The sequence below is a fragment of the Thrips palmi genome, unplaced genomic scaffold, assembly GCF_012932325.1.
Source record: "Thrips palmi isolate BJ-2018 unplaced genomic scaffold, TpBJ-2018v1 HiC_scaffold_2, whole genome shotgun sequence".
NCBI classification, from domain to species: Eukaryota; Metazoa; Arthropoda; class Insecta; order Thysanoptera; family Thripidae; genus Thrips; species Thrips palmi.
In genome coordinates, this window is record NW_023144629.1 from 1,857,139 (window position 1) to 1,877,929 (window position 20,791).

The 20,791-nt window shown below is 44.7% G+C and overlaps 2 protein-coding genes across 5 annotated transcripts; one reads left to right on the forward strand and one right to left on the reverse strand.

Annotated features, from left to right (window-relative positions):
• The first annotated feature begins 6,126 nt into the window (after window positions 1-6,126).
• Window positions 6,127-15,275, forward strand: LOC117647465 (endoplasmic reticulum aminopeptidase 1-like). Of its 3 annotated transcripts, none has more exons than XM_034389213.1 (19): window positions 6,127-6,548; window positions 7,506-7,672; window positions 8,008-8,175; window positions 8,255-8,446; window positions 8,528-8,610; window positions 8,685-8,911; window positions 9,004-9,184; window positions 9,260-9,485; window positions 9,588-9,742; window positions 9,845-10,093; window positions 10,169-10,327; window positions 10,419-10,647; window positions 10,737-10,920; window positions 10,994-11,215; window positions 11,296-11,438; window positions 11,521-11,650; window positions 11,744-11,966; window positions 12,055-12,229; window positions 12,311-15,275. In XM_034389213.1, exons 2-18 carry the CDS (start codon window positions 7,663-7,665, stop codon window positions 12,199-12,201), a joined length of 2,928 nt encoding a protein of 975 aa, XP_034245104.1. In that variant the 5' UTR covers window positions 6,127-6,548; window positions 7,506-7,662; the 3' UTR covers window positions 12,202-12,229; window positions 12,311-15,275. The 3 variants fall into 3 exon arrangements, with proteins under 3 accessions (XP_034245104.1, XP_034245102.1, XP_034245105.1); XM_034389214.1 differs by lacking the exon at window positions 6,127-6,548 and adding an exon at window positions 6,669-6,780; XM_034389211.1 differs by lacking the exon at window positions 7,506-7,672.
• Window positions 15,276-15,790: 515 nt separating this feature from the next.
• On the reverse strand, window positions 15,791-20,752 carry LOC117647466 (histone acetyltransferase p300-like). 2 transcript variants are annotated; one of them, XM_034389216.1, is made up of 4 exons: window positions 20,589-20,752; window positions 19,527-19,743; window positions 19,255-19,452; window positions 15,791-19,169 (listed from the first exon to the last, which is right to left on the reverse strand). In XM_034389216.1, the coding sequence occupies exons 2-4, from the start codon at window positions 19,734-19,736 to the stop codon at window positions 18,972-18,974; spliced, it is 606 nt and encodes a 201-aa protein (XP_034245107.1). In that variant the 5' UTR covers window positions 19,737-19,743; window positions 20,589-20,752; the 3' UTR covers window positions 15,791-18,971. The 2 variants fall into 2 exon arrangements, with proteins under 2 accessions (XP_034245107.1, XP_034245106.1); XM_034389215.1 differs by lacking the exon at window positions 20,589-20,752 and adding an exon at window positions 20,492-20,581.
• Between the last annotated feature and the right edge of the window lie 39 nt (window positions 20,753-20,791).

Genomic DNA, 20,791 nt, shown 5'->3' on the forward strand with positions numbered 1-20,791 from the left:
AGGCCGTTGCAGGCCGGTGCTCGCACCCCGAGGCCAGACCCTGGCTCGGCCCCTGCCGCGCACTTACGGTGTCGTAGGTCGGGACGACGGACGCCTCGCGAGCTGCTGTGCGCGCGGGACGGCATCTCGTTGAAGAGCCACCGGCAGTAAGCGATTCACTCAACTCATTTTGATGTCCTGTCTCAATTTCTTGCAAAGTTTCCCCCTTGTGGCTCGGACAGTCGGGCGGCCGCCGCCAATCCGTCCCTTTACTGCCTGTCTACAGCGCGTTTACTGCGCGGTCGATGTAAACACAGAGGAACACTGAGGGCGACGAGCGGCGGAGCGGCGCCGGCACCCCGACGCGCCCGGCCCGCTCTTTGAAACGCCAATCCGCCAATCGCGACCATTGAGACGGCCGTCACGCGATCAGCGACAGGTGAGTGTAGTGGCATGTCTCAGCGCCGTCGGGGCTGGAGGGCTGTCTCTCCCACACTCAAGGCCTGTTTCCTAGCGGTGCGAGAGAGACAGCTGATCGGCATCAGTCTGCAGGTCCAGCTCCCCGTCGTTACGGCATTAGTGGAGCCCCCGCAGCCCCCGGGAGGATGGGGAGAAAAGGGGGGCTCCTCGACGGCGCCGTGCACGCCGTGCGTGATGTTTGATGGCGGACATAAAAGAGTTGGCCCACATTTTTCTCCCCGCAAGGGATTGCACAAATAATACATGACGTTTTACTGCCCCGACCCGAACCGACTGGGGCCGCCGGGCCGGGCGGGGCTATTCGAAGGGGAGAGCCTGCGTCTCTCTCTCTCTCACACACGCGCGCACTCTAGAGGGTACGGACCTCGTATACTGTTGTACACTGCAAGGGGGTTAGGACTCGAAAGGGCCGGACGATTTTTACTTTCCTCTGCGATCTTTTGACTTGCATGTACGAGGGGGTATGCACTCGCGTAATAGTCGGTTCACTCTATCTGTAATAGCTTGCGTAATAATACGCGTAATAGTCGCGTAATAGCCGAAATTGTCAACATTTTATCAATTTTGGTGTGTTTTAGGCCGTTTTTAGCTAAATTGCGATTAATTTGTGGCGTAATAGAGCGTAATAGCGTAATAGTCGGTACACAGGTTCAGAGAGCGCATACCCCCTCGTGCATGTACTAAATGTCCTGGGATATTTTATTTTTTGAACAGTGATACTCTTTTGTTTCCGCCTGGCCGAGATCTGCTTCATATTGTATCGCCAGGCGGAAGCAAAGTTTTGACGCGTGGGGCCTGGGCCTCGCGGCGACAAACGCCGTTACGATGCTGTCCCGTCGAGCGTGGCTGCGTCCGGGACTGCCTACCCAGCAGGCGATTGCGATTGCGATTGCGATTGCGATTGATGCCTCGACCACAATTGATCGTCTGGCTTTCAGGCCCGCCCTGCCATGTCGGTGATACACCAGCACGTGGCGAGGCGTCCCTACTGAGAGGAGTGGTTTTCTCGCCCGGATCAAGGAGGCCGCATCCCGCCAAATCCAGCGCGGTGTCCCGAAGGCCCTCCACCTGCAATCATTCTCGGGAGGGTAGCCAAGTCAAAGTCCGCCGGATTTGGATTTTCCGCCCGTTCCTCCTTCCTTGTGCAAACGTTGCCCCCGCGAGGCGGCGAGGCCTCGGCGAGGTGGCAATATGTGGGGATGCCGGTGTGTGGGGGCTGGGGGCTCCCTGCTCGGGGGGCTCGGGGGCTCGGGGGAGCGATGAGAATGATGAGTCAACGCGACGGTGCTGCGGCTAGCTGATCCCCGCCTTACTCCCCCTGGTGCCGCTGAGTCGCTGATCCCCGTCTCGTTCCTGTTCAGCATGAAGCAGGTCGTCACGGCGGAGTCGATCCAGCTGAGCGCCCTGGAGGCCCAGGCCGCCCCCAAGCAGCAGCACCAGCAGGGCGGGAGGGGGTCGAGGAGGACCTCCAGGGCACCATCTGCGCCATCTGCGCGCGGCCGCCACCTACCGGTGCCCCTGCCCTCCATCTCGGGTACGTATGGCGCGGGGCGCGGCCATCCACAAGGCACCTGGTTGCCAAAGTCCGAGGGCACCGGAGGGCTGAGGGAAGGGCTGGAGGCAGAGCTGCGGCTTACCCCGTGCCTCGGCCCCAACCCCTCGGCCCCAGCCTCCCCGGGCCAATAACCCTGTCACCCCTCGGCCGCCGCAGCCGCCAGCACCCAGCCAGCCGCCCTGGCCGAGCTGGCAGCCCCGGTGTGATCTGGCCAAAGTGCAGGTGGCGCGGCGTGGCGCGGCGTCCTACTTTACCGGCTCCATCCCGTCGAGGCGGCGCCCCGCCCCGCCTGAAAATACCCTCAAATGAAAAAGCAGGTACACAGAGGATCTCGTGCTAATACACTGATGGACAAAATTAAAGCACCACTTTTGTTTTCCGAGCCAAATCTGAATGCGCCGGCCGATTTCCGTGAAACTTCGCTCAGTGGTGGTCGAAAGGGTTGTCCACACGTACGCCAAACGGTGGGACCGCGGGTCGCAGGGGGTGGCGTCAAAAGGGCCTAAAGTGCCGCGGGGCAGAAACGGCCGCTGGGTTAAAAAAAATGGATCGCGTATAACACACTTTCGGTGAGGGTATGGGGTCCTGCACCTCAGGATGCGTTGAGAGGGACGTCCTTAAAGCATCCCCGTGAAAAAAATCCACCACCGAAAGATTCATCCCCTTAGAATCCACCCCTAGACGTAAGGACCGTTACTTAGGCCCCAGGGTGTGCCCCCACTGCCGAGGATGGGCTTTCGTGGCGTCAGGTACTCCGTATGGTGTCCCCAAGCACCCTCACGAGAGGGCGAGCGATTTGGAACAACCTCCACCCCTCTACGGGGGTGGGGGTAGTTAGGCCCTTCTGGGTTTTGGTTCAAAGGGGTGGAAAAAACAGCGGCAAATGTTGAGAAATGGTTGATGGGGCACAGTCAACCCCAGACTAACGCCCAAACCTGAGTTGAACATCGCGCACCCAGCAGCACCGTCAAAAACCACCCCCCACCCCCTGTGTGCACTTAGGCCCCACCGACGTGGTCCTGGCGTGCGGCTTTGATGCAGCACGGCAGGGGAGGTCTGCAGGCATCACATCGAGTCCATCCCGCAGCATCGCAGCCCTCGGGAACGCCTCTGGGGCCCCAAAATGATGAGGGGTTGAAAAATCAACCCCCAAGTTCGGAGGGGTGCACAGGGTGAACCCGTGGGCGGAAAATTTTGACTCAGGGTGGCAAAGTGACTCGAGACCTTCCACTCTGTGGCTGCAAAGGCCCACACCTGCAACGCGTACCGTAAGGGTTCAAGTCAGCCCTCGCGCAACACCCAACCTTTCTTTCCGTCTCGGGCAGATCCGACCCGCGCCGTGGAGGTAGGCAACTCATCCGTCAATTTCCAAGTTCATTCCTTTGTTTGTGATGAAAAAGAGAGTCTTTAAGCATTAAATTGTGATCCCAACTTGAATGATGTTAAAAATTTTCATTGCCTAACAAAAACAATGGAATTTGCACGAAATTAGCGAAACTGTGACAGATGGGTTGCCCACCTCCACGGCGCGGGTCGGGTCTGCCCGAGACGGAAAGAAAGGTTGGGTGTTGCGCGAGGGCTGACTTGAACCCTTACGGTACGCGTTGCAGGTGTGGGCCTTTGCAGCCACAGAGTGGAAGGTCTCGAGTCACTTTGCCCCCCTGAGTCAAAATTTTCCGCCCACGGGTTCACCCTGTGCACCCCTCCGAATTTGGGGGTTGATTTTTCAACCCCTCATCATTTTGGGGCCCCAGAGGCGTTCCCGAGGGCTGCGATGCTGCGGGATGGACTCGATGTGATGCCTGCAGACCTCCCCTGCCGTGCTGCATCAAAGCCGCACGCCAGGACCACGTCGGTGGGGCCTAAGTGCACACAGGGGGTGGGGGTTGGTTTTTGACGGTGCTGCTGGGTGCGCGATGTTCAACTCAGGTTTGGGCGTTAGTCTGGGGTTGACTATGCCCCATCAACCATTTCTCAACATTTGCCGCTGTTTTTTCCATCCCTTTGAACCAAAACCCAGAAGGGCCTAACTACCCCCACCCCCGTAGAGGGGTGGAGGTTGTTCCAAATCGCTCGCCCTCTCGTGAGGGTGCTTGGGGACACCATACGGAGTACCTGACGCCACGAAAGTCCATCCTCGGCAGTGGGGGCACACCCTGGGGCCTAAGTAACGGTCCTTACGTCTAGGGGAGGATTCTAAGGGGATGAAGCTTTCGGTGGTGGATTTTTTCACGGGGATGCTTTGAGGACGTCCCTCTGAACGCATCCTGAGGTGCAGGACCCCATACCCTTACCGAAAGTGTGTTATACGCGTTCCATTTTTTTTAACCCAGCGGCCGTTTCTTCCCCGCGGCACTTTAGGCCCTTTTGACGCCACCCCCTGCGACCCGCGGTCCCACCGTTTGGCGTACGTGTGGACAACCCTTTCGACCACCACTGAGCGAAGTTTCACGGAAATCGGCCGGCGCATTCAGATTTGGCTCGGAAAACAAAAAGTGGTGCTTCAATTTTGTCCATCAGTGTATCTGGAGGCGCGGCATTTCGGCGCTGCCGAGCTGCGCGCTGCGCCAGCACAGCGAGTATTGCCGCATCCCTTGGGGGGCTCGCACCCGTCCTCGTCAAACCGTTCATTATTACGGTGTGCTTTGCTGGGGTTGGTGGGCGCAGAGGTCTTGGTTTACTCTACTCCTGGGATTTGTACGTCGGCAAGCAGCAAGAAGAAAGCTGTCTCTCTCTGGGCTGTCCTACTGGTTCAACTCCACCTCCTCGGAGGGAAGGCCGCGATGCCACAATGAATGCGGTTCGACCTTCGCCGTCGTGGGCCTGAATACTGAATTGTGCTGAATTTGCAGGGAGCTTCTCCACCCTGCCGCTCCCCAACACGTGGCGCTGGCTGCCCAACTTCAACAAGTGGCCCCGGCGCGGGGTGAGCCCCGGCGGCACCGCGTGCGGCACCGAGGCCGAGTCGACCGCCAAACTGCCGCCGTCGGCGTCCTCGAACCCCGCCAGGGGCCTGGGCTTCTGCCTCGGCCAGGACGGCGTCGACGGCGTCACAGGTACTGGCCAGAGAGCCGGCCGCCACCCCCTGCTTGGCCTGCTTCCCCGCGCTCCTTCCAAGCTCTTCCAGTTTCGGCGCTTGGAGCATAGTGTTTCCGGTGTTTCCGGTGGCGGCGGCCACGGCCCTCAGTTTCCGCAGCAGGGTGAGTAGCGCGGACACGTCTGCTGTCTGCTGCGCCGAGGGGTAGGCAACCCTTCATGACTTGGCTTGTATCTTGAGTTGATGGTGCAGGGACGGAAAAACACGTAAATTGGGCAAGGGCGGATCCAGAGACGATCGAAAGGGGGAAGGGGGAGCGGGACTCGAACCTGCTGCAGTCTCGGAGGTGGACCACATTCGCCCGAATCCGACCGAAAAATGAAATCTTAGGCAGTGCATCACGTTTTGATCTGAATCGGTGTTTTTCGGACTGCCACTAAGCGGATAAAGGGGTCGAATCGGCATGCAGCTCAACCAGTCGCATGGTTCCGAAGGACGGATCGTTCCCTCGCTCCGTTTCTTCTGCATTCCGCGACGCCGAGCCGCAAGCCATCGCCGCGAGGTTCGTGAGAAACTACGCCTACGCCCCAACATCAACACACCGCGCCTCGTGCTCTCGCGGGAACGTCTCTCTGCACTTCGGCCGCGCCAGCCGCGCGCTGCAGCGTCGCCGCCATGCCGCGCGGGGGTGGCTCTTGCGGCGTTCTCCCTCCCTCCCTCCCTCCCTCGCACCCCGTCCGCGCGCCGCTCTCCGTGGGTGCGACGAGGACGCCGTGGCGCTAGCCGCCGCCACCCCGAGCACGCGCCGGCCTAGCCGGGCCTAGCCGGGCCGCGGCGTTAACTTCGTACGCGTGCGCGCGTGCGCACTGCTGCGCCGCGAGGCGAGGGGCGGGGTGGGCGGGGTGGGCGGGGCGGCCGCGACGGCCGAGGGGTGGCGTGCGGTTGTCAGCGTCAGCTGTCTCTCTCGCTCCGCAGGCTCAGCAGGCGGCGCGGGGGTCGCGGCGACGGCCGTGCTACCCCGCCTCGAACGCCGCCGCCGGGAGGGGAGGGGAGGGGAGACATCCCCGAGTGGGAAGCAGGCGTCTGCTCGCTCAAGGCTGCAGCCTGCCAGCCTGCCTGCACCGCACCGCCACTGGCACTGCCGCGTTCGCCAGGTTACGCGTTACGTTTCGATCGCATACAAACAAACCTGCGTACCGCTGCGGCCTGCTCGGCCCTGGCGCCCCGCCAGTACTACCGTTCTCTAGTGTCTCAGAGCAGCAGCGGCGCGACATGGGCCGCGAGTGAACCGCCAGGAACGCGTTCTAGCGGGGCAACCCGGGCACTCGGCACTCGGTTTGGTCGCGGAGGCACCCGAGGGGCGCACCACGGGAGTGAAGGAGGCTCTGGTTAAAGTCTCGTACGTCAACAGCGACCGTCACGAAGCCGTCGTCTGGAGGAGGCGAGAGTTCACAGGCATGAGCGAACACGATGTGGACGATGTCGCTTTCCTGACAGGTACGTGTGTGCCTTGAGCCTCTACCGGCAGGGTATGGCCGCTGGCCGCCCCCTCGCCCTCGCCCTCGCGGAGCGCCTGGCTCCTGCCGCCTTAAATGATACCCGCGAGTAGTAGGGAGGGGTAGCGGACGGGAGCGCGAGCTGGGGTTCGAGTCCCGGTGGCAGCCTCCCCGTTTTGGATAGTGTTTGTTGGGGATGATTGTTCTGGCAGTGTGAGCGTTCGTAGAGTTCTGTGAGTGATCTTAAGCGTCGCCCATCAACAGCCGATTTATGTGTGATTTGCTAGGGGCCTCAAGGAACAGTTGATTTTTCGATTTCGTGGGTTCAAAGGTTATTCCCCACAAATTTCATTTAGTGATGACAAACTCAAAAATTTGTACTTGGCCTTTTAAGGACATTTTGAATAGCTAATAACCTACTTTTTGTCTGCATATTTGATTCCCAAGAGTCATGGTTGCTTTGCTGACAGCTTGCACTCTTGAAATTATAGATTTTTGCCTTCACTTATGTTCGTATGGAACTTACCCCACTGCCTTAAACACCTCCACGTAATTTTGTTTTATGTAGCTCACCGTTTATATTCACATAGTCTTATTCATGTCTTTCAACATTTTTGTTATCAAATAAACAACATAGTAAAATTAGTAAACATATTTCTGAAAATGAGAGTTAAATGGCTGATTGCGGTAATTTAATGTTAAACTTTCTGGATTCCCGACTACGCAGCAGGCAGATAATAATTAGGAATTAAATTTGTGCCCTTACGTTCGGAAATCAACACTGTGCTATCCAACTGTTTTATTTATATAGTTAGATGTAGATAGGTGTCGGATATGTAGTGGTGATAATTAATGTAGTTTACACCTCTGAAGTACGGTTTTGGTTCCAAATCGGTTCCATATAGAGGTTTTGACTGTATGCATGTTGTGACTGTAGTTTATTTTTTGATTGATACAGCTCAGTTGTGCTTGCCTAGTATGGAGTTGTCATGTAAATAGGCATGGGAAAAATGACAGTTATATAAGAAACATCAGATTTCGAAGAAGTTTTCCCATTTTGCATTCCTACAAGTGGCCTCAGGCTCCAGCTCAGGGCTGGAGATAATCTTCAAGCTATGCACTCTGGTAAATTTTATTTGTAATGTATAGTTGGTGTTGACATTGTAAAATTAAAATTTTAATACAAGCATTTTTAGTTATTGTGTGATAACGCTTTAAGTCTATGATTATAATATGGATTAACATATTCTAACCAAGGTAGAGTATATCAGGTAGTAATTCTTTGATTGCGCACTAAATGGCCAGATAAATTCACATTTGTTCTAAACTGTATCTCGTTGAATGATAAAAAACAATAATCACTGCTATTTCAGAATTGTAACTTGCATGAATGCAATTACGATATTCATTGCAGAAAAATTATGTATTTTGAAAACTGATTAATTTTTTATTGCTTTCAGGGGCAACGTGCTGTGCTGGAGAAAGTCAATCGATCCACAAGCGCAGCCTGTATGAACACAATGGGGTGGCAGTATGCTCTCAGAAGAGAGCCCTCATTATTGCCTGTGCTGTGTTTGCCATACTTTTCATAGTCTCTGTTGTGCTTGCCGCAACAGGACCACAATCTCGTAAGCACAGGAAATTTTTTATTTCATTTGTAATGTAGTTGAACTGAAAAAAAATTAACTAACACAAGCTCTTTCTCAGATTGTCCATGCCTAGGAGTAAAGCCGGCTGATATTGATGATGAAGACAACCAGCTACCACCTAGCCCAAAGATACCCATAGCCACTAATAATGAACTTTTCCCCTGGAACAATCCTCGACTGCCTACATTTATTCGGCCTATGCGTTACAAGATCAACATTCATCCAAATCTCACTACTTTAGATGTTAAAGGTAACTTTTTTACTATTTGTGTGTAAAACTGGGTTTATTTTTGTTTGAGATAGCACATTAGTCATTTTATGGTCTTTGCAGGTCAAGTGACAATTGATTTTCAAGTGGAGAAAGAAACCAACTTTATTGTCTTCCACAGCAAGAACTTAACTTTGACAGAAAAGGTCTGCTTTGCACTTGATGTCTTTTCTTTTCTTCTCCTTTTATTAATTTATTAACATCGTTTTCATTATTTCAGCATTTGATTTCCAATGCACTTCCCACTGCTGTTGATCGTAAGGGGCACAGGTTACCAATTACAAGGTTCCTCGAGTATCCCTCAGGACAACAAGTTTATATGGAGTTAAAAGAAAAATTGCGGAAGAAGGTTAATTATACACTTGTTGTTCGATTTAACTCTCGTCTTGGGCGTGATCTTGAAGGATTTTATCTGAGTAGCTACGTAAACAAACAAGGAGAAACTAAGTAAGTCCCCATAAGCATGCATTTCCTTTTGAAAAACTTTCTTTCTTTAAAGACGGAAAAGTCAGTTCATCATTTCTCTTTTTGTTGTAAAGGTTCTTGGCCACAACCCATTTCGAACCTACATATGCACGGTCAGCATTCCCTTGTTTTGATGAACCGCAGCTCAAAGCTCGTTTTCGAATGTCTATATTCCGAGACCGTTTTCATATTGCTTTATTCAATACCCCTATCGCTAATACAGAAGATGCTGGGTTTTACATGGGAACAGGTTTAGTAAGTACACTTGCCAGTCACCTATGCTGTGTGTGTGACTTTTAGATTGTTTCTATTATGGTGCTTCCTTTTCAGCTCAGAGATGACTTTGAAGAATCTGTAGAAATGAGTACTTATTTAGTAGCATTTGTGGTTTGTGATTACAAAAGCATTATGAACCACACAGCTAAAAATATTACAGTTTCTGTATACGCTCCTAATGAACTCTTACCTCAAGCTAACTTTGCTCTAAGTATTGCCACTCAGATGATGGATCATTATGAGGATTACTTTGGTGTCCCCTATCCTCTGCCAAAACAAGGTATTGTGCTACTTTTTTGGTTTTACAGACTTCGGAATTTTGTGTAGTTTTTTAAAGAAAATTTTTAAATTGAATATATTCTGAGACTTTTTTGTCCTTTAGACCTGATAGCAATCCCTGACTTTGCTGCTGGTGCAATGGAAAACTGGGGTCTCATAACTTATCGAGAAACATCCATCTTATATGACCAGGATGAAACCTCTTCTGCTGCCAAGCAATGGGTTGCTATTGTAGTGGCTCATGAACTTGCTCATCAGGCAAGTGCACAATAAATCCCCTTGAAATATATTTTTTGGAAATTTCTTGCTATTTTGAATCTTATTTTGAGTATACTGGTATGTTTTATTTCCTATGTGCAGTGGTTTGGCAATTTGGTAACAATGAAATGGTGGAACGATTTGTGGCTGAATGAAGGATTTGCAAGCTTTTTGGAGTACTTGGGTGTGGACCATGTGATGCCTGATTGGAGAATGATGGAACAGTTCATTCTTGATAAGACTCAACCAGCTCTCTCTCTGGATGCTTTGGCCACTTCTCATCCAATTTCTGTACAAGTTGGTGACCCAACTGAAATTGAATCCATTTTTGACACTATTTCTTACAACAAGGTATTTTTTTGAATTCTGGGATCAAGATGCATGTGTGGAGTGGTGCTTATTTCTGGTTATTGTTCTTCCTCACAGGGGGCATCTATCTTGTACATGCTTGAAAAGTTTTTACATGAAGAAATAATGCGTAGCGGTCTGAACGATTACCTCAATATGCATATGTATAGTAATGCTGAAACCAAAGACCTTTGGGATGTTTTCAGTAAACATGCAAATCAATCCCTGGAAGTGAAGGTATGTTGCACTTTTTTTTATAAAATAAATCTACCCATGTAAAAAAATAAGAAAACGACTCAAAATGAGTAATAATATATTTTGCTCACAGGTTATCATGGACTCATGGACAAATCAAATGGGATTCCCCTTGATCACTCTGACACGAGAAGGAGATAAAATTATAGCAAATCAAGATAGATTTTTACTGACCGAAATTATGAATCATGATCTTAATATTACTACTAAAGAAACAACATCGTCCAAATGGTATGTGCCCTTGAGCTATTATACCGACAAAGATAAGGAAGCTCAATATGTGTGGATGAATCAAACAAATGGTAAGTAGTGGTATCTTCTATTAATTCGTTTTATCAATTTATTTTTCGGCACTTGATAGTAGGAATCATTCTTTGTTATCTGTCTTTAGTGGAGTTCCATGTACCTGCAAACATTGTTTGGCTGAAGGCCAATGTAAATCAATCAGGTTTTTACCGAGTTACTTACTCAGAAGATATGTGGATGTCTATTATTGCGGCTCTTAAAAAAGATCACTCTGTGTTCAGCCCAGCCGATCGAGCTTCTTTGATAGATGATGTTTTTACGCTGTGCAGGTATGGTTTCTCTTCTAATTTTCTCTCACTATCTTATTTTGCAAAGAATTTGACACATTTTTATTATTTACAGGGCTGGTGTCCTTAATGCTACTGTCCCACTTGAATTGTCGCTGTACTTACTAAAAGAACGTGACTATGTTCCTTGGGCGACGGCCTTGGAACATTTCCAGGGATGGGCACGACGGCTGGCAGAATCTTCCTCCTATCGGCTGTTCCTGGAGTACACCAAGAGGCTTATTACTCCAGTCTCAGAAAATATTGGCTGGGAGGATGGTGGTCCTCATCTCAAGAAGTAAGTGTCTGCTATCATTCTAATGCCTGTAATCCTGTCTGCAGCCATTAAAGTTATTAATTTGTAATCACTCTTCCCAGGCTGATGCGGTCAGATATTTTGGCTTCTGCTATATTAGCTAATGTGGATTCTGCAGTTAATGAAGCTAAGCCAAAGTTTAAGGCATGGATGGAAAATAATGCCAGGATACCTCCAAACCTTCGTGAAGTGGTCTATGCAGCAGGTACTGCAATTAACGCTGCCCTCCTTTAGAAAAATCATGTTGAGCTACTTGCTGATATTTGTTTCATTTTCACCTATGACAGGCATCAAGTATGGTGGTGTAAAGGAGTGGGAGTTCTGTTGGGACAAGTATAACAAGTCAAGGGTACCTAGTGAAAAGAAACTGTTATTGAAGGTTTTGGGTGTAGCCTCAGACCCTTGGTTACTTGGGAGGTGAGTAAATGATATCTCTTTGAAAACCAGATTCTGCAAGGAAAGAAACAAGACGATTGTTTATGTTTTTCTTTGTTATTTTTCGACATCCAGGTATTTGCAAAACACTCTGAATCGAGACTTAATCAAACCTCAAGATATTAAAATTGTCCTTGCTGTTGTTGCTGCTAATCCCGAGGGTCGACTTTTACCCTGGCGACATCTGAGAGCTCATTGGGGGCATTTGCAAAACACATTTGGAAATAATACCTTCACCATGGGAGGGTTGGTTTCTGCTGTAACATCACATTTTGCTTCAGAATATGACCACAAAGAGGTAAAAATATTCTTCTATAAAACTAGCTAAGAGGTAAATCTGCATTTTAGATTTATAAATAATTCCAATCCCTTCCATTGTGTTACAGGTGTCACACTTTTTCCGACGAATGGATATGGGGTCTGGCCAGAGAGCTTTAGAGCAAAGTCTTGAGACTATTATGCTGAACATTCATTGGGTCAAGCACAATGATGAACCTATATATGAATGGCTGAAGAACTACCTCAAAAGATAATACCAAGCTTTACCCATGCCCCCTGCTGGTACGTTCATTTTTAAATAAATGTAATTGAATTATTAAGTTCATTTATATGTATACTTAATTTAATTTTTTTTCTTTCCAGAACCCAAAAAATTTCTACAACCTGAGCTTTTGTTGTCGACTCCTACTGCACCTTCATCTAACACTCCCAGTGTCAGCACCTCTATTACAAGCAGAGCATCAAGCACTCAAGGTAGATGCATGGGTGAAGGTGCTCAGGGCGCTGAGACTGTGTGTGGTAAGAATACTGAACTGAGACTTGATGGTATCGTAGGATCTAAACAATTACAAAGCACAGCACCCACAATTTTTTTAACGACCATCTCTAAGGGACTCGTCTCAACAATTTCTGATGAAAAATTGACTGGACAAGAACGTTTTAGTACTGAGAGGGTTCACACAAATACAAATTTCGATACTCCATTGAAAGAGTCCCCCAAGAAACCACTCCCCACCTCCCAAATAGTATATATTAAGCCATTATTAAAACCACCTTATGTTAAAAACAAGGAACAACAGGCTCCAACATCAAATGGTCCTGTGGCTTCTACCAAATATACTGAGAGGAAGGGAGGAAAAGCCTCCAACACGTCTCAAATTATTTACATTTCACTTGTAACTCAACCCACTAAAGCTTCCAGACCATCAGAAGGGCATTAATGATTGTGTAATGTAAACATGAACCTTTAATATTTTTTATTGTGACTCTCTTCTCTATGTATTCTCCACCAATTAACTCCGAGCACAAATGAAGAACTCAAAGTGCTAATGAGCTCATTCAGTGTTGAGCCAAGGCTCGGGGCAATGGGTAGCTATTACAAAGTTTGCTAGATCCAAACCAAATTAAAAATAGTAGTATGGTAAAGAAATCTTAGTTTCACATAGGTCATTTTCTTTTCATCCCCATAAATTTTCAACCATGTTCTGTAGAGTAGGGTATTTTTGATCTGCTATCACCTATTGCTTCATTGTCCTTAAACCTATTATTCATACTTTCGTCTGTTCTCATTCTGAGCTGTGAGAGTCAAAAAAACAATAATTTAGACCTTTAAATTTTGAATTTTTACCTATCCTGGTCGAACGCCTCATTCCAATTTGTAGTAAACTATGCACTTAAATTTTGTTATTCTGGCCCAATTTAGCAGCTTTAGCGAAGTTCGAGCCATTTGCCATTTGTTTCTGGAGAAGGAATCTTTAATGCTCCTACCAAAGATCTTCCAATGTCATTCCTCACCCTTATGAAGGGGGGCAAGAATTTTTTTCCTGCATTGTTTCTTAAAGTGTTGTGGTCCTACAGGTCTAGTCAGTTATACAGCAATGTAATAGCTGCCATGACTATATCTATCCTCCCTATTGAAGTTTGTCACAAGGGTTGCACAACTATTTTAATTTTTTAACTTCATCTTAGTGTGTCCATTTTAGTAAATTATTATTTTATTTTTTTTGATACGGTATTGTGTTTAAGTGTAGGTAGTCATCTCAACCTTGGGCTATAAACTGAGGTGCCTTGAGGGGGAAAGAAAGTCAAAACAAATCTAGGTGATTCTTTTTCTCAGGTAGTACCATGTGCACTATGGCCAAGGATAGGGTATCAGGATTACAGAGTATCTTTAATGTTTAGCTCTCTGTGGATACTCTGTCATCAATAGACTAATTCCAAGTTTTTGCTTGCCAAAAGAAAACTTTGCAAACTCTTAATTTAATGCTTTGCTCCTGAAGATTTGAAGAAAAAAATCTGCTTGTGAGTACTATTCTGAATTATCGACTAATAAGAAGCACAAACACCACCAAACTAAAAGTCCATTTATTTGCTTCTGGTGAGTGGTTAACAAACCAGAATTAAAATTGAGAAGACCAATGCAATGTTGTGATCCTTGGGAAATTTTATTGGCCTAGTGTAAGGAACTAAGGAGTGAAAGCTCAAGAGCTCTCTGCAGACTTGAAATTAAATTTAATATGCTTTCTAACTTATATCATTATTTCTTAGCTAGGTATTTCTGAAGTGAGAACTTTAGACTTATGCTATTCTTTGGCACATTGCTACTCTAGATACATATTTTTCTTGTGTCCTGGAAAGACTTAGCACTCTAGTCATTATCTTAAGTGCAGCTCGATTAATAGTGTATCTTATCATGACTATGGTCGGCTAGCACAAATCAAACATGACTGAAGAAATATCATATTTTGTCATGTATTATTTTGTCATGTTTTAATATTTTGGCCTCCTGACCTATATAATTTTCTACTTACCAATACACTCTTTATTTTATTCAACCATAAGTCTTGTCTAGTCCATCTCATTGTTTCATCTGTACCTGTAATTTTTCTTATTGATAAGTCTTCGTGTGTGTGTTAATTTTAATGTATAAGAAGGTTAATCCTGCCGAACTTGTATGTTTAGTTTTCTTTTTTGAATCTGTATGTGTGTCATTTTTTAAACTAATTGTGCACTTGTTAACTTTCTTATGAAGTAATGTCATTTCAAGAGAGTTTCGCAGGTACTTGTTATTCATGCCTGCACTTGATGACAGATAAGTAATGTGTACAAAGATTTGTTCTTTTTCTGTTGTTTGTTTTTTCTGACATCGTTTTACTAACTCTTAGATATTTTGGTTCTTCAATCGTGAAAGGTTTTATTATTAGGTTAAATTCTTCCTTGTTATTTACTCGTTATGTTCTACTGTTATGTAGCAGAGCTCAGCAAAGTCGATGGCTATGGAAGATGACTTTGCAGAGCTTTGCTGCATAGATACATGGATGGCCTTATAGCCATGTTAGATATCACCGTTGGATTAGTTTGACTCTGCATCAGTATTAAAGAAAACCCCTTTGTGAACCATCAAACAAGATTCTTACATTTAATTTCTAGAATATACAGGTATTTTCTGCTTAATGAAGCTTATGTATGCTTCAGGAGGTAGATTTTAATCACCTCATGTGGAATCCATCCTTTACATGTGTCAATGTAATAGTGTGCAATGTCCTTTAATTTTTGTGCTGTTTGTGAGCTGTTTCTTTAAGTATAAACTAAAGACATCTCAAAGGGACTCCCTCTTTGGTTTCTACTCCCTTCCTGCTTTTTGTCTTCACGATGAACTTCAGACAGGAGAAAGAAAACAGAACTAAGGATGTAAGAACAAAACCTTTTATTTTAATCTCTTCTTTTGAAGTTTCTTTCATGATAAAACATATACGAAAACAGTATGTTTTTAACATTAGAAAAAAAGCGGCACAACTTGCAACAAATGATGAGATCAAGACATCTATTCCTGAAAACAGAAATCACACAAAGAAAAATATGCAGAGCATCAAAGCAGTCCCACAAATTAAAAGTATAAAAGGTTTGAACAAAGAAAAGGCTGCAGTATTTTCAAACAGTTAAGTTGAATTACTCTTCTTAAAATCTAATACTAAGTAATCTCAATAGGTGCACAGGCACGTTGACATATGAGACATCAAATGACATCACATGGAACTTCTGTGCAGTGAAAATTGCTGGAGAAGGTCTAGCCAATATAAAGAGATGAGTTGCTTGGAGTTGAAGCAAACCGTACTAAGAAAGTGAAATGAATTGAGTGTATTGAGAAAAACGGCATGTCTACTTCAAATTACAAAAATAAAAACAGGAAGAACCAAAGAGGGTAGCACAAAAGATACAAATCAGGGTAAGTGCAATTACAGCGCACTTCTTCATGAAACTCAGAAATCTACAGAAAGGAAGAAAGAAAGAGAGAGAGAAATACACATTTGAGAGATGTGGAACAAGAGAATATAACATACAGATGAAGTATTTGTAAAAATTGTAGTCAGGGACTCACTGCAAATGGCATTTTTCAAGTTACAATAATGCAAGTTTGCAATTAGTGAAAAAAGAAGCAATCTTTCAGCAGAGCATTAAAAAAGGTAGCAAGATCAATGATGGTAGTGCCAAAACAATTCCTGCTTCAACCGAATCCCACTAATGAGAGATGCTGCATTCTTTAAACCTTTCCCAATTGTTCCTATATTATTAAAACCCATACAGTCTTACTCAGAATACCAAAGAAAAGGGGGTAGGGGGATAGGGGGAAAGTCTTCTGATGAACTTCCTACCTAGGAAATAGGAAAGGTAAAAAACATAAATACAACTTTGTACAAAGAAAGCAGCGTCATTCTTTTAAGGATTAAAATTATCTATAAGACTTATCTCTTTTTACATCAATGAGTTAATAGTTTGTCACATTTCTTGAAATGTGACCAAATGAAATAAAAAGTAATGTATCAGGCTTATGCTTATGAAGACAGACATGACATACTACAAATGATCATTGGTATCACTCGCTAATATTTTGCAGATCAGTAGTTTAAATGTACCTACCAAGATGTAGCACTGCTAGAATCTACAGCAAAAATTGGTTTTACACAGGAAAGGCAAACTGTGAAAAAGATGGATTGACAAAGAAATACATGATATGAATTTGAGGCTTGAAATAGCTCAATCCTTTTGATCACATAAATTTATCAATGGAATGTTGTTTCTTAACAAATGAATATTTGAAAGGTGTCGGAGGCAACTGAGTACGTGTCCTGAGGAGAAAGAGGGCACAACAAAACCATATCAAACCACCTCTTTGAGGAAAAAAGTTCAAGGAAACTTGCAGATAAAGTTACAAAAACAAAGTTAAGCTTAACACCTAGTCCAGACAAATAAAGTATCATCATAGGGTCATAAATCTAATTGCCGAGCAGTGACTAGATTCAAAGAAAAACTGAAACATAATTCAATAGTCAATGTTAACATGTTCAATGAGGCAGTTTTTAGTGGGCTACACTAAGCATGTTAACCAAATAAACACAGTTCCAGTTAGCAAGAAACAAGCAGATCATTCCCGTAATGACAAACCACGGGGAGTCACACACAATTATTATTATTATTCTCAAAATAAATGAAAACCCAACGTCCTACATTTTAACAGGCACTCATTCCATCTCAATGCATGCAGAATACGAACACTCAAGGATATTAAGAACTATGTACAATTACACAACTTGAATCCACACTGAAGGACACTTGCCAAAGATGTTTCACATGACATTAAAAAATACTGACAGTACAAATGCACAACTATCACTGCAGAAAGTTGTTGTGCCTAACATTTGAGATTGAAGCTGTTTAAATAGAGCCCTTCTTTTTCCATTTAACTAAGGGCAAAAATTTTGCAACAGCAAAGAACTGCAGGAAAATTTAAGAACATCTTCACAAGAAGAAACATCACAGATACTTTAGAGAAAACATAATCCATGTAATATATACATTTCTTCCATTAACAATCAAATTGCTTTTTTTAATACATATTTACAGAATTTAATTAATTACCACTGTCCGATTGCTAGGAGAAATTTCATTCAGTAATGCAAGGCTTCATCACAACCAAGCACAAAAAAAAAAGAGAAGAGAAACAAAACAGTTCTTGAAACAAAATCATAAGGAACTACAAGATACATGATAAAGAGAATGTAAATGATTTAAAGAAAAAGAAAAAGCTGGAGATCAAATTTTAACAAAATAATTATCACCTAAAATTAAGTTGTGCGCAATAAATAAATTGAATGACCATGACAGAAAGACAGCTAATCCTAGCGTCCAATCAATAGGATACAGAAACATCCAGCAATTATAATGAAACTAATTTGAACATAGATTGGTACAAACATACAATACTACAACCCAGCCAGCATTGGGTAGGAAAATTTGCTATCATGGACAAGCATTAAGGCATAATAATGGTTGCTCCTGTTATATAAATCTGAATAAAATATTTTTATTAAATGAGAAACATAGTCTTGAATGTTAAGATTGAAAAGTACAGTATTCACCTAATCCACAGATACAGTGTCAAATTTGGGTGAAAGCCAGGCGCCAGGTATCAGTCTGTCATAAAGTGTCCAAACCCTAAGGAATTAAACAGTGTCATCAACCCAAGTATCCAGGGTTTGCACCAAGAAAGTACATTTCAAGGTATCATTAACTAAATAACCTATATCAATTCATACTACAACCAACACTTCAGATAACTTGACATACAATAAAATTCCTAAAGCCATTTGTTTAAATAAGGCCAAAGAAAGAAATTCTCCAACCAAATCGTAAATTAGCCCCCCTCCGTAAAAACACAAGTTCGTGTGCACTTTTATCTTGAAAACGAAACAAGATCACATGCAATGCTAACCTTACCAGAAAACGAAGGTGCTTAGGGTACATCAACCAAATCACTTCCATTGCATTTGGAGAACAGGAGTTTAACAGTGCAACATAAGTAATCATGAAACTGCTATGCAGGAACAAACTTCAAATTCTGCAGACAAACAAAAAAATACCAAAAACTCAACTGCATGTCAAAGAACTGCTACAAACAGCAGAAAAATGCAGGATCAGGAAGCTGGCAGTATGTCAGCAATTGAACAAAAGTTTTAAAAAACCACTAAAAAACAGAAATTAATTCCTTTAAGTTAGATTTAACATTGTCTTCTAGGCAGAAGAAAGTTAAGTAGTTATCTTTTGGGCTATTGAAAGTACGCATTCAATATAACAAAGCCAAATAGATGATACGATGGATCTATCTTATTAGACTAGATTTACCAATTAGCCAAGCAAATAAGTGCTGTAGAAATACTCCTGACTAAGTTTCATATGAACACAAATAAAAGGTGGCAAATATACCACCATTCAACTTCCTATAACATAAACTGAACAGGTTGGAGACCTAGTAATGGTTCCGCTCCAAACGATCTGCCAGTCGAATAGGAACACAAATGGAACAGTCAGCTCTGTGGCATGTCTTCCAATGACGATAAATTTGCTTTGATGATGTACAGTGTGGAAAATGACAAGCAATTTCATGCTGACAGGTGCTCATATGTCCCAACACTTCTCTGAATGTAGCACAGTGTGGAAGCTGACACTAAACAGAAAGAAGCATAGAACTAATCAATTATGATTTTTCTTCACAATAACACAGCAGGAAATGTAGGTAAGAAAATACATACAAATTCATGAAGCTGCTTACGACGACACTGGAAAGCATGAAGGATAAGCACCAGATGTTGCTGTATGAAGCGTCTTTTTTCTGCCCTTGGATTTGGGGGACCTAAGGCACCAGGGTTTTGGGCTCCCTGTACAACTACATGTGGTCGTCGAGCGGGAACGAGTGGAAGTGGAACTATCTGTTGAATCAAATAGAAGCCCTGAAATATATGATCTGTTCGTAAGTTTTGCATTAAGTTAATAATGCAGGAAAATAAGTTGAAAATAAACTTACACTGGGTCCAACATTTCCTGGTGGATCAGATGCAGTAGAGGGTCCTGGCTGTGAACGTTTGTATGGGTGTCCTGAAGAGCTAGAGCTTGAACTTGAACTTGTTGAGTTTGACGAGCTTCCACCATTGGAGCTATTTGTTTGAGGGCCATTCTTGAGTACATTTCTTTTAGGGACATAACGATGTGCATAAGTGCCAGGGCCCACGGTCATGTTTACACTGTGGGAAAAAAAATTAAAAAATAACCGTGTTAATGCAAAAAGCAACCATGAACTGGAACAAATAAAAGAAAACTACATGAAAAGTTCTCAGACCCACAAGTTCAAAGCAACCCTTACGGAAAATGCTAACACGAAATGAATAGGACAAACAAATTCATGACAGAGCCCATAGAGAGATTCAAAGGCTATGCAACCTTTTTCGTTCCTCATGGTATTTGAGCTAAAATTGGAGTCTCCAACAAAGGGAAATTGATGATGGACTTTGATGAGAAAAAGCACATGGAAGGCTGAACGGGGTTTTAAGAATGCATGTTTAATCGATGTTCCGGCCTATGGCCTATCCCAAACGGCACTTCACGGATTAAGACGCTCGACGCGGTTTGGATTTTGATCAAACGGAGTTTCCAAACAAACAGACAGAAACATTGCGGCACACCCCATTTAAAGAACGAAGATCATAACATTTATTTCACAAGAGCTTCTATCTACGCTCTACCTCAAAAGGCACTCTACGTCCTTGTCAAAAACGATATTGGCCACTACAATCAACATATGCCAATCAGCTTCAAAGGATCAACGGCACATTAAGATTTCGATGCAGAATTTCTCTGCGCCGAAACTGAAACGGAAAGGTCTCAAATCTCCGACGAATATATCAGAGAACAGTGAATCCGCTTGAACGAAAACAAAAAGTATTTATTCGAACGCATCAGTGCAAATTTGCAATCGACTACCGAGATACGCACACATCCGATCCGAGAAACGGTTTTCCTAACTTTCGCCTGTAGTGGGACTAAACCCTCCAACGGGCCGACTCGAGCGAAGCGTGAGATCACAACTTACCTATTTCTGATCCAAGTGGAGCAGAAATGCACCGTCCCGAACAAGGAAACCACTCTCCACTTTACCTCTGACAGGTGCCAGCCAGACCACCAACCAGTTATGGCGAACAGCAGTACAACAAATGGATACCGGCGCGCCCTCTCCCGCCCGTTACGTAAAACGTTATGAGATCCGACCGACAATGTTGTTGTTGGGCGTCGGGC

Bases quoted from the DNA above. Each gene is read 5' to 3' on its own strand.
- LOC117647465 (XM_034389211.1), top strand. From the start codon at position 6,509: ATGAGCGAACACGATGTGGACGATGTCGCTTTCCTGACAG. The intron at 9,743-9,844 runs GCAAGTGCACAA...TCCTATGTGCAG, and splicing joins CTCATGAACTTGCTCATCAG to TGGTTTGGCAATTTGGTAAC. The intron at 10,648-10,736 runs GTAAGTAGTGGT...ATCTGTCTTTAG, and splicing joins GTGGATGAATCAAACAAATG to TGGAGTTCCATGTACCTGCA.
- LOC117647466 (XM_034389216.1), bottom strand. From the start codon at position 19,736: ATGACCGTGGGCCCTGGCACTTATGCACATCGTTATGTCCCTAAAAGA. The intron at 19,453-19,526 runs GTAAGTTTATTT...CATATATTTCAG, and splicing joins CAGGAAATGTTGGACCCAGT to GGCTTCTATTTGATTCAACA. The intron at 19,170-19,254 runs GTATGTATTTTC...CTTTCTGTTTAG, and splicing joins GTAAGCAGCTTCATGAATTT to TGTCAGCTTCCACACTGTGC.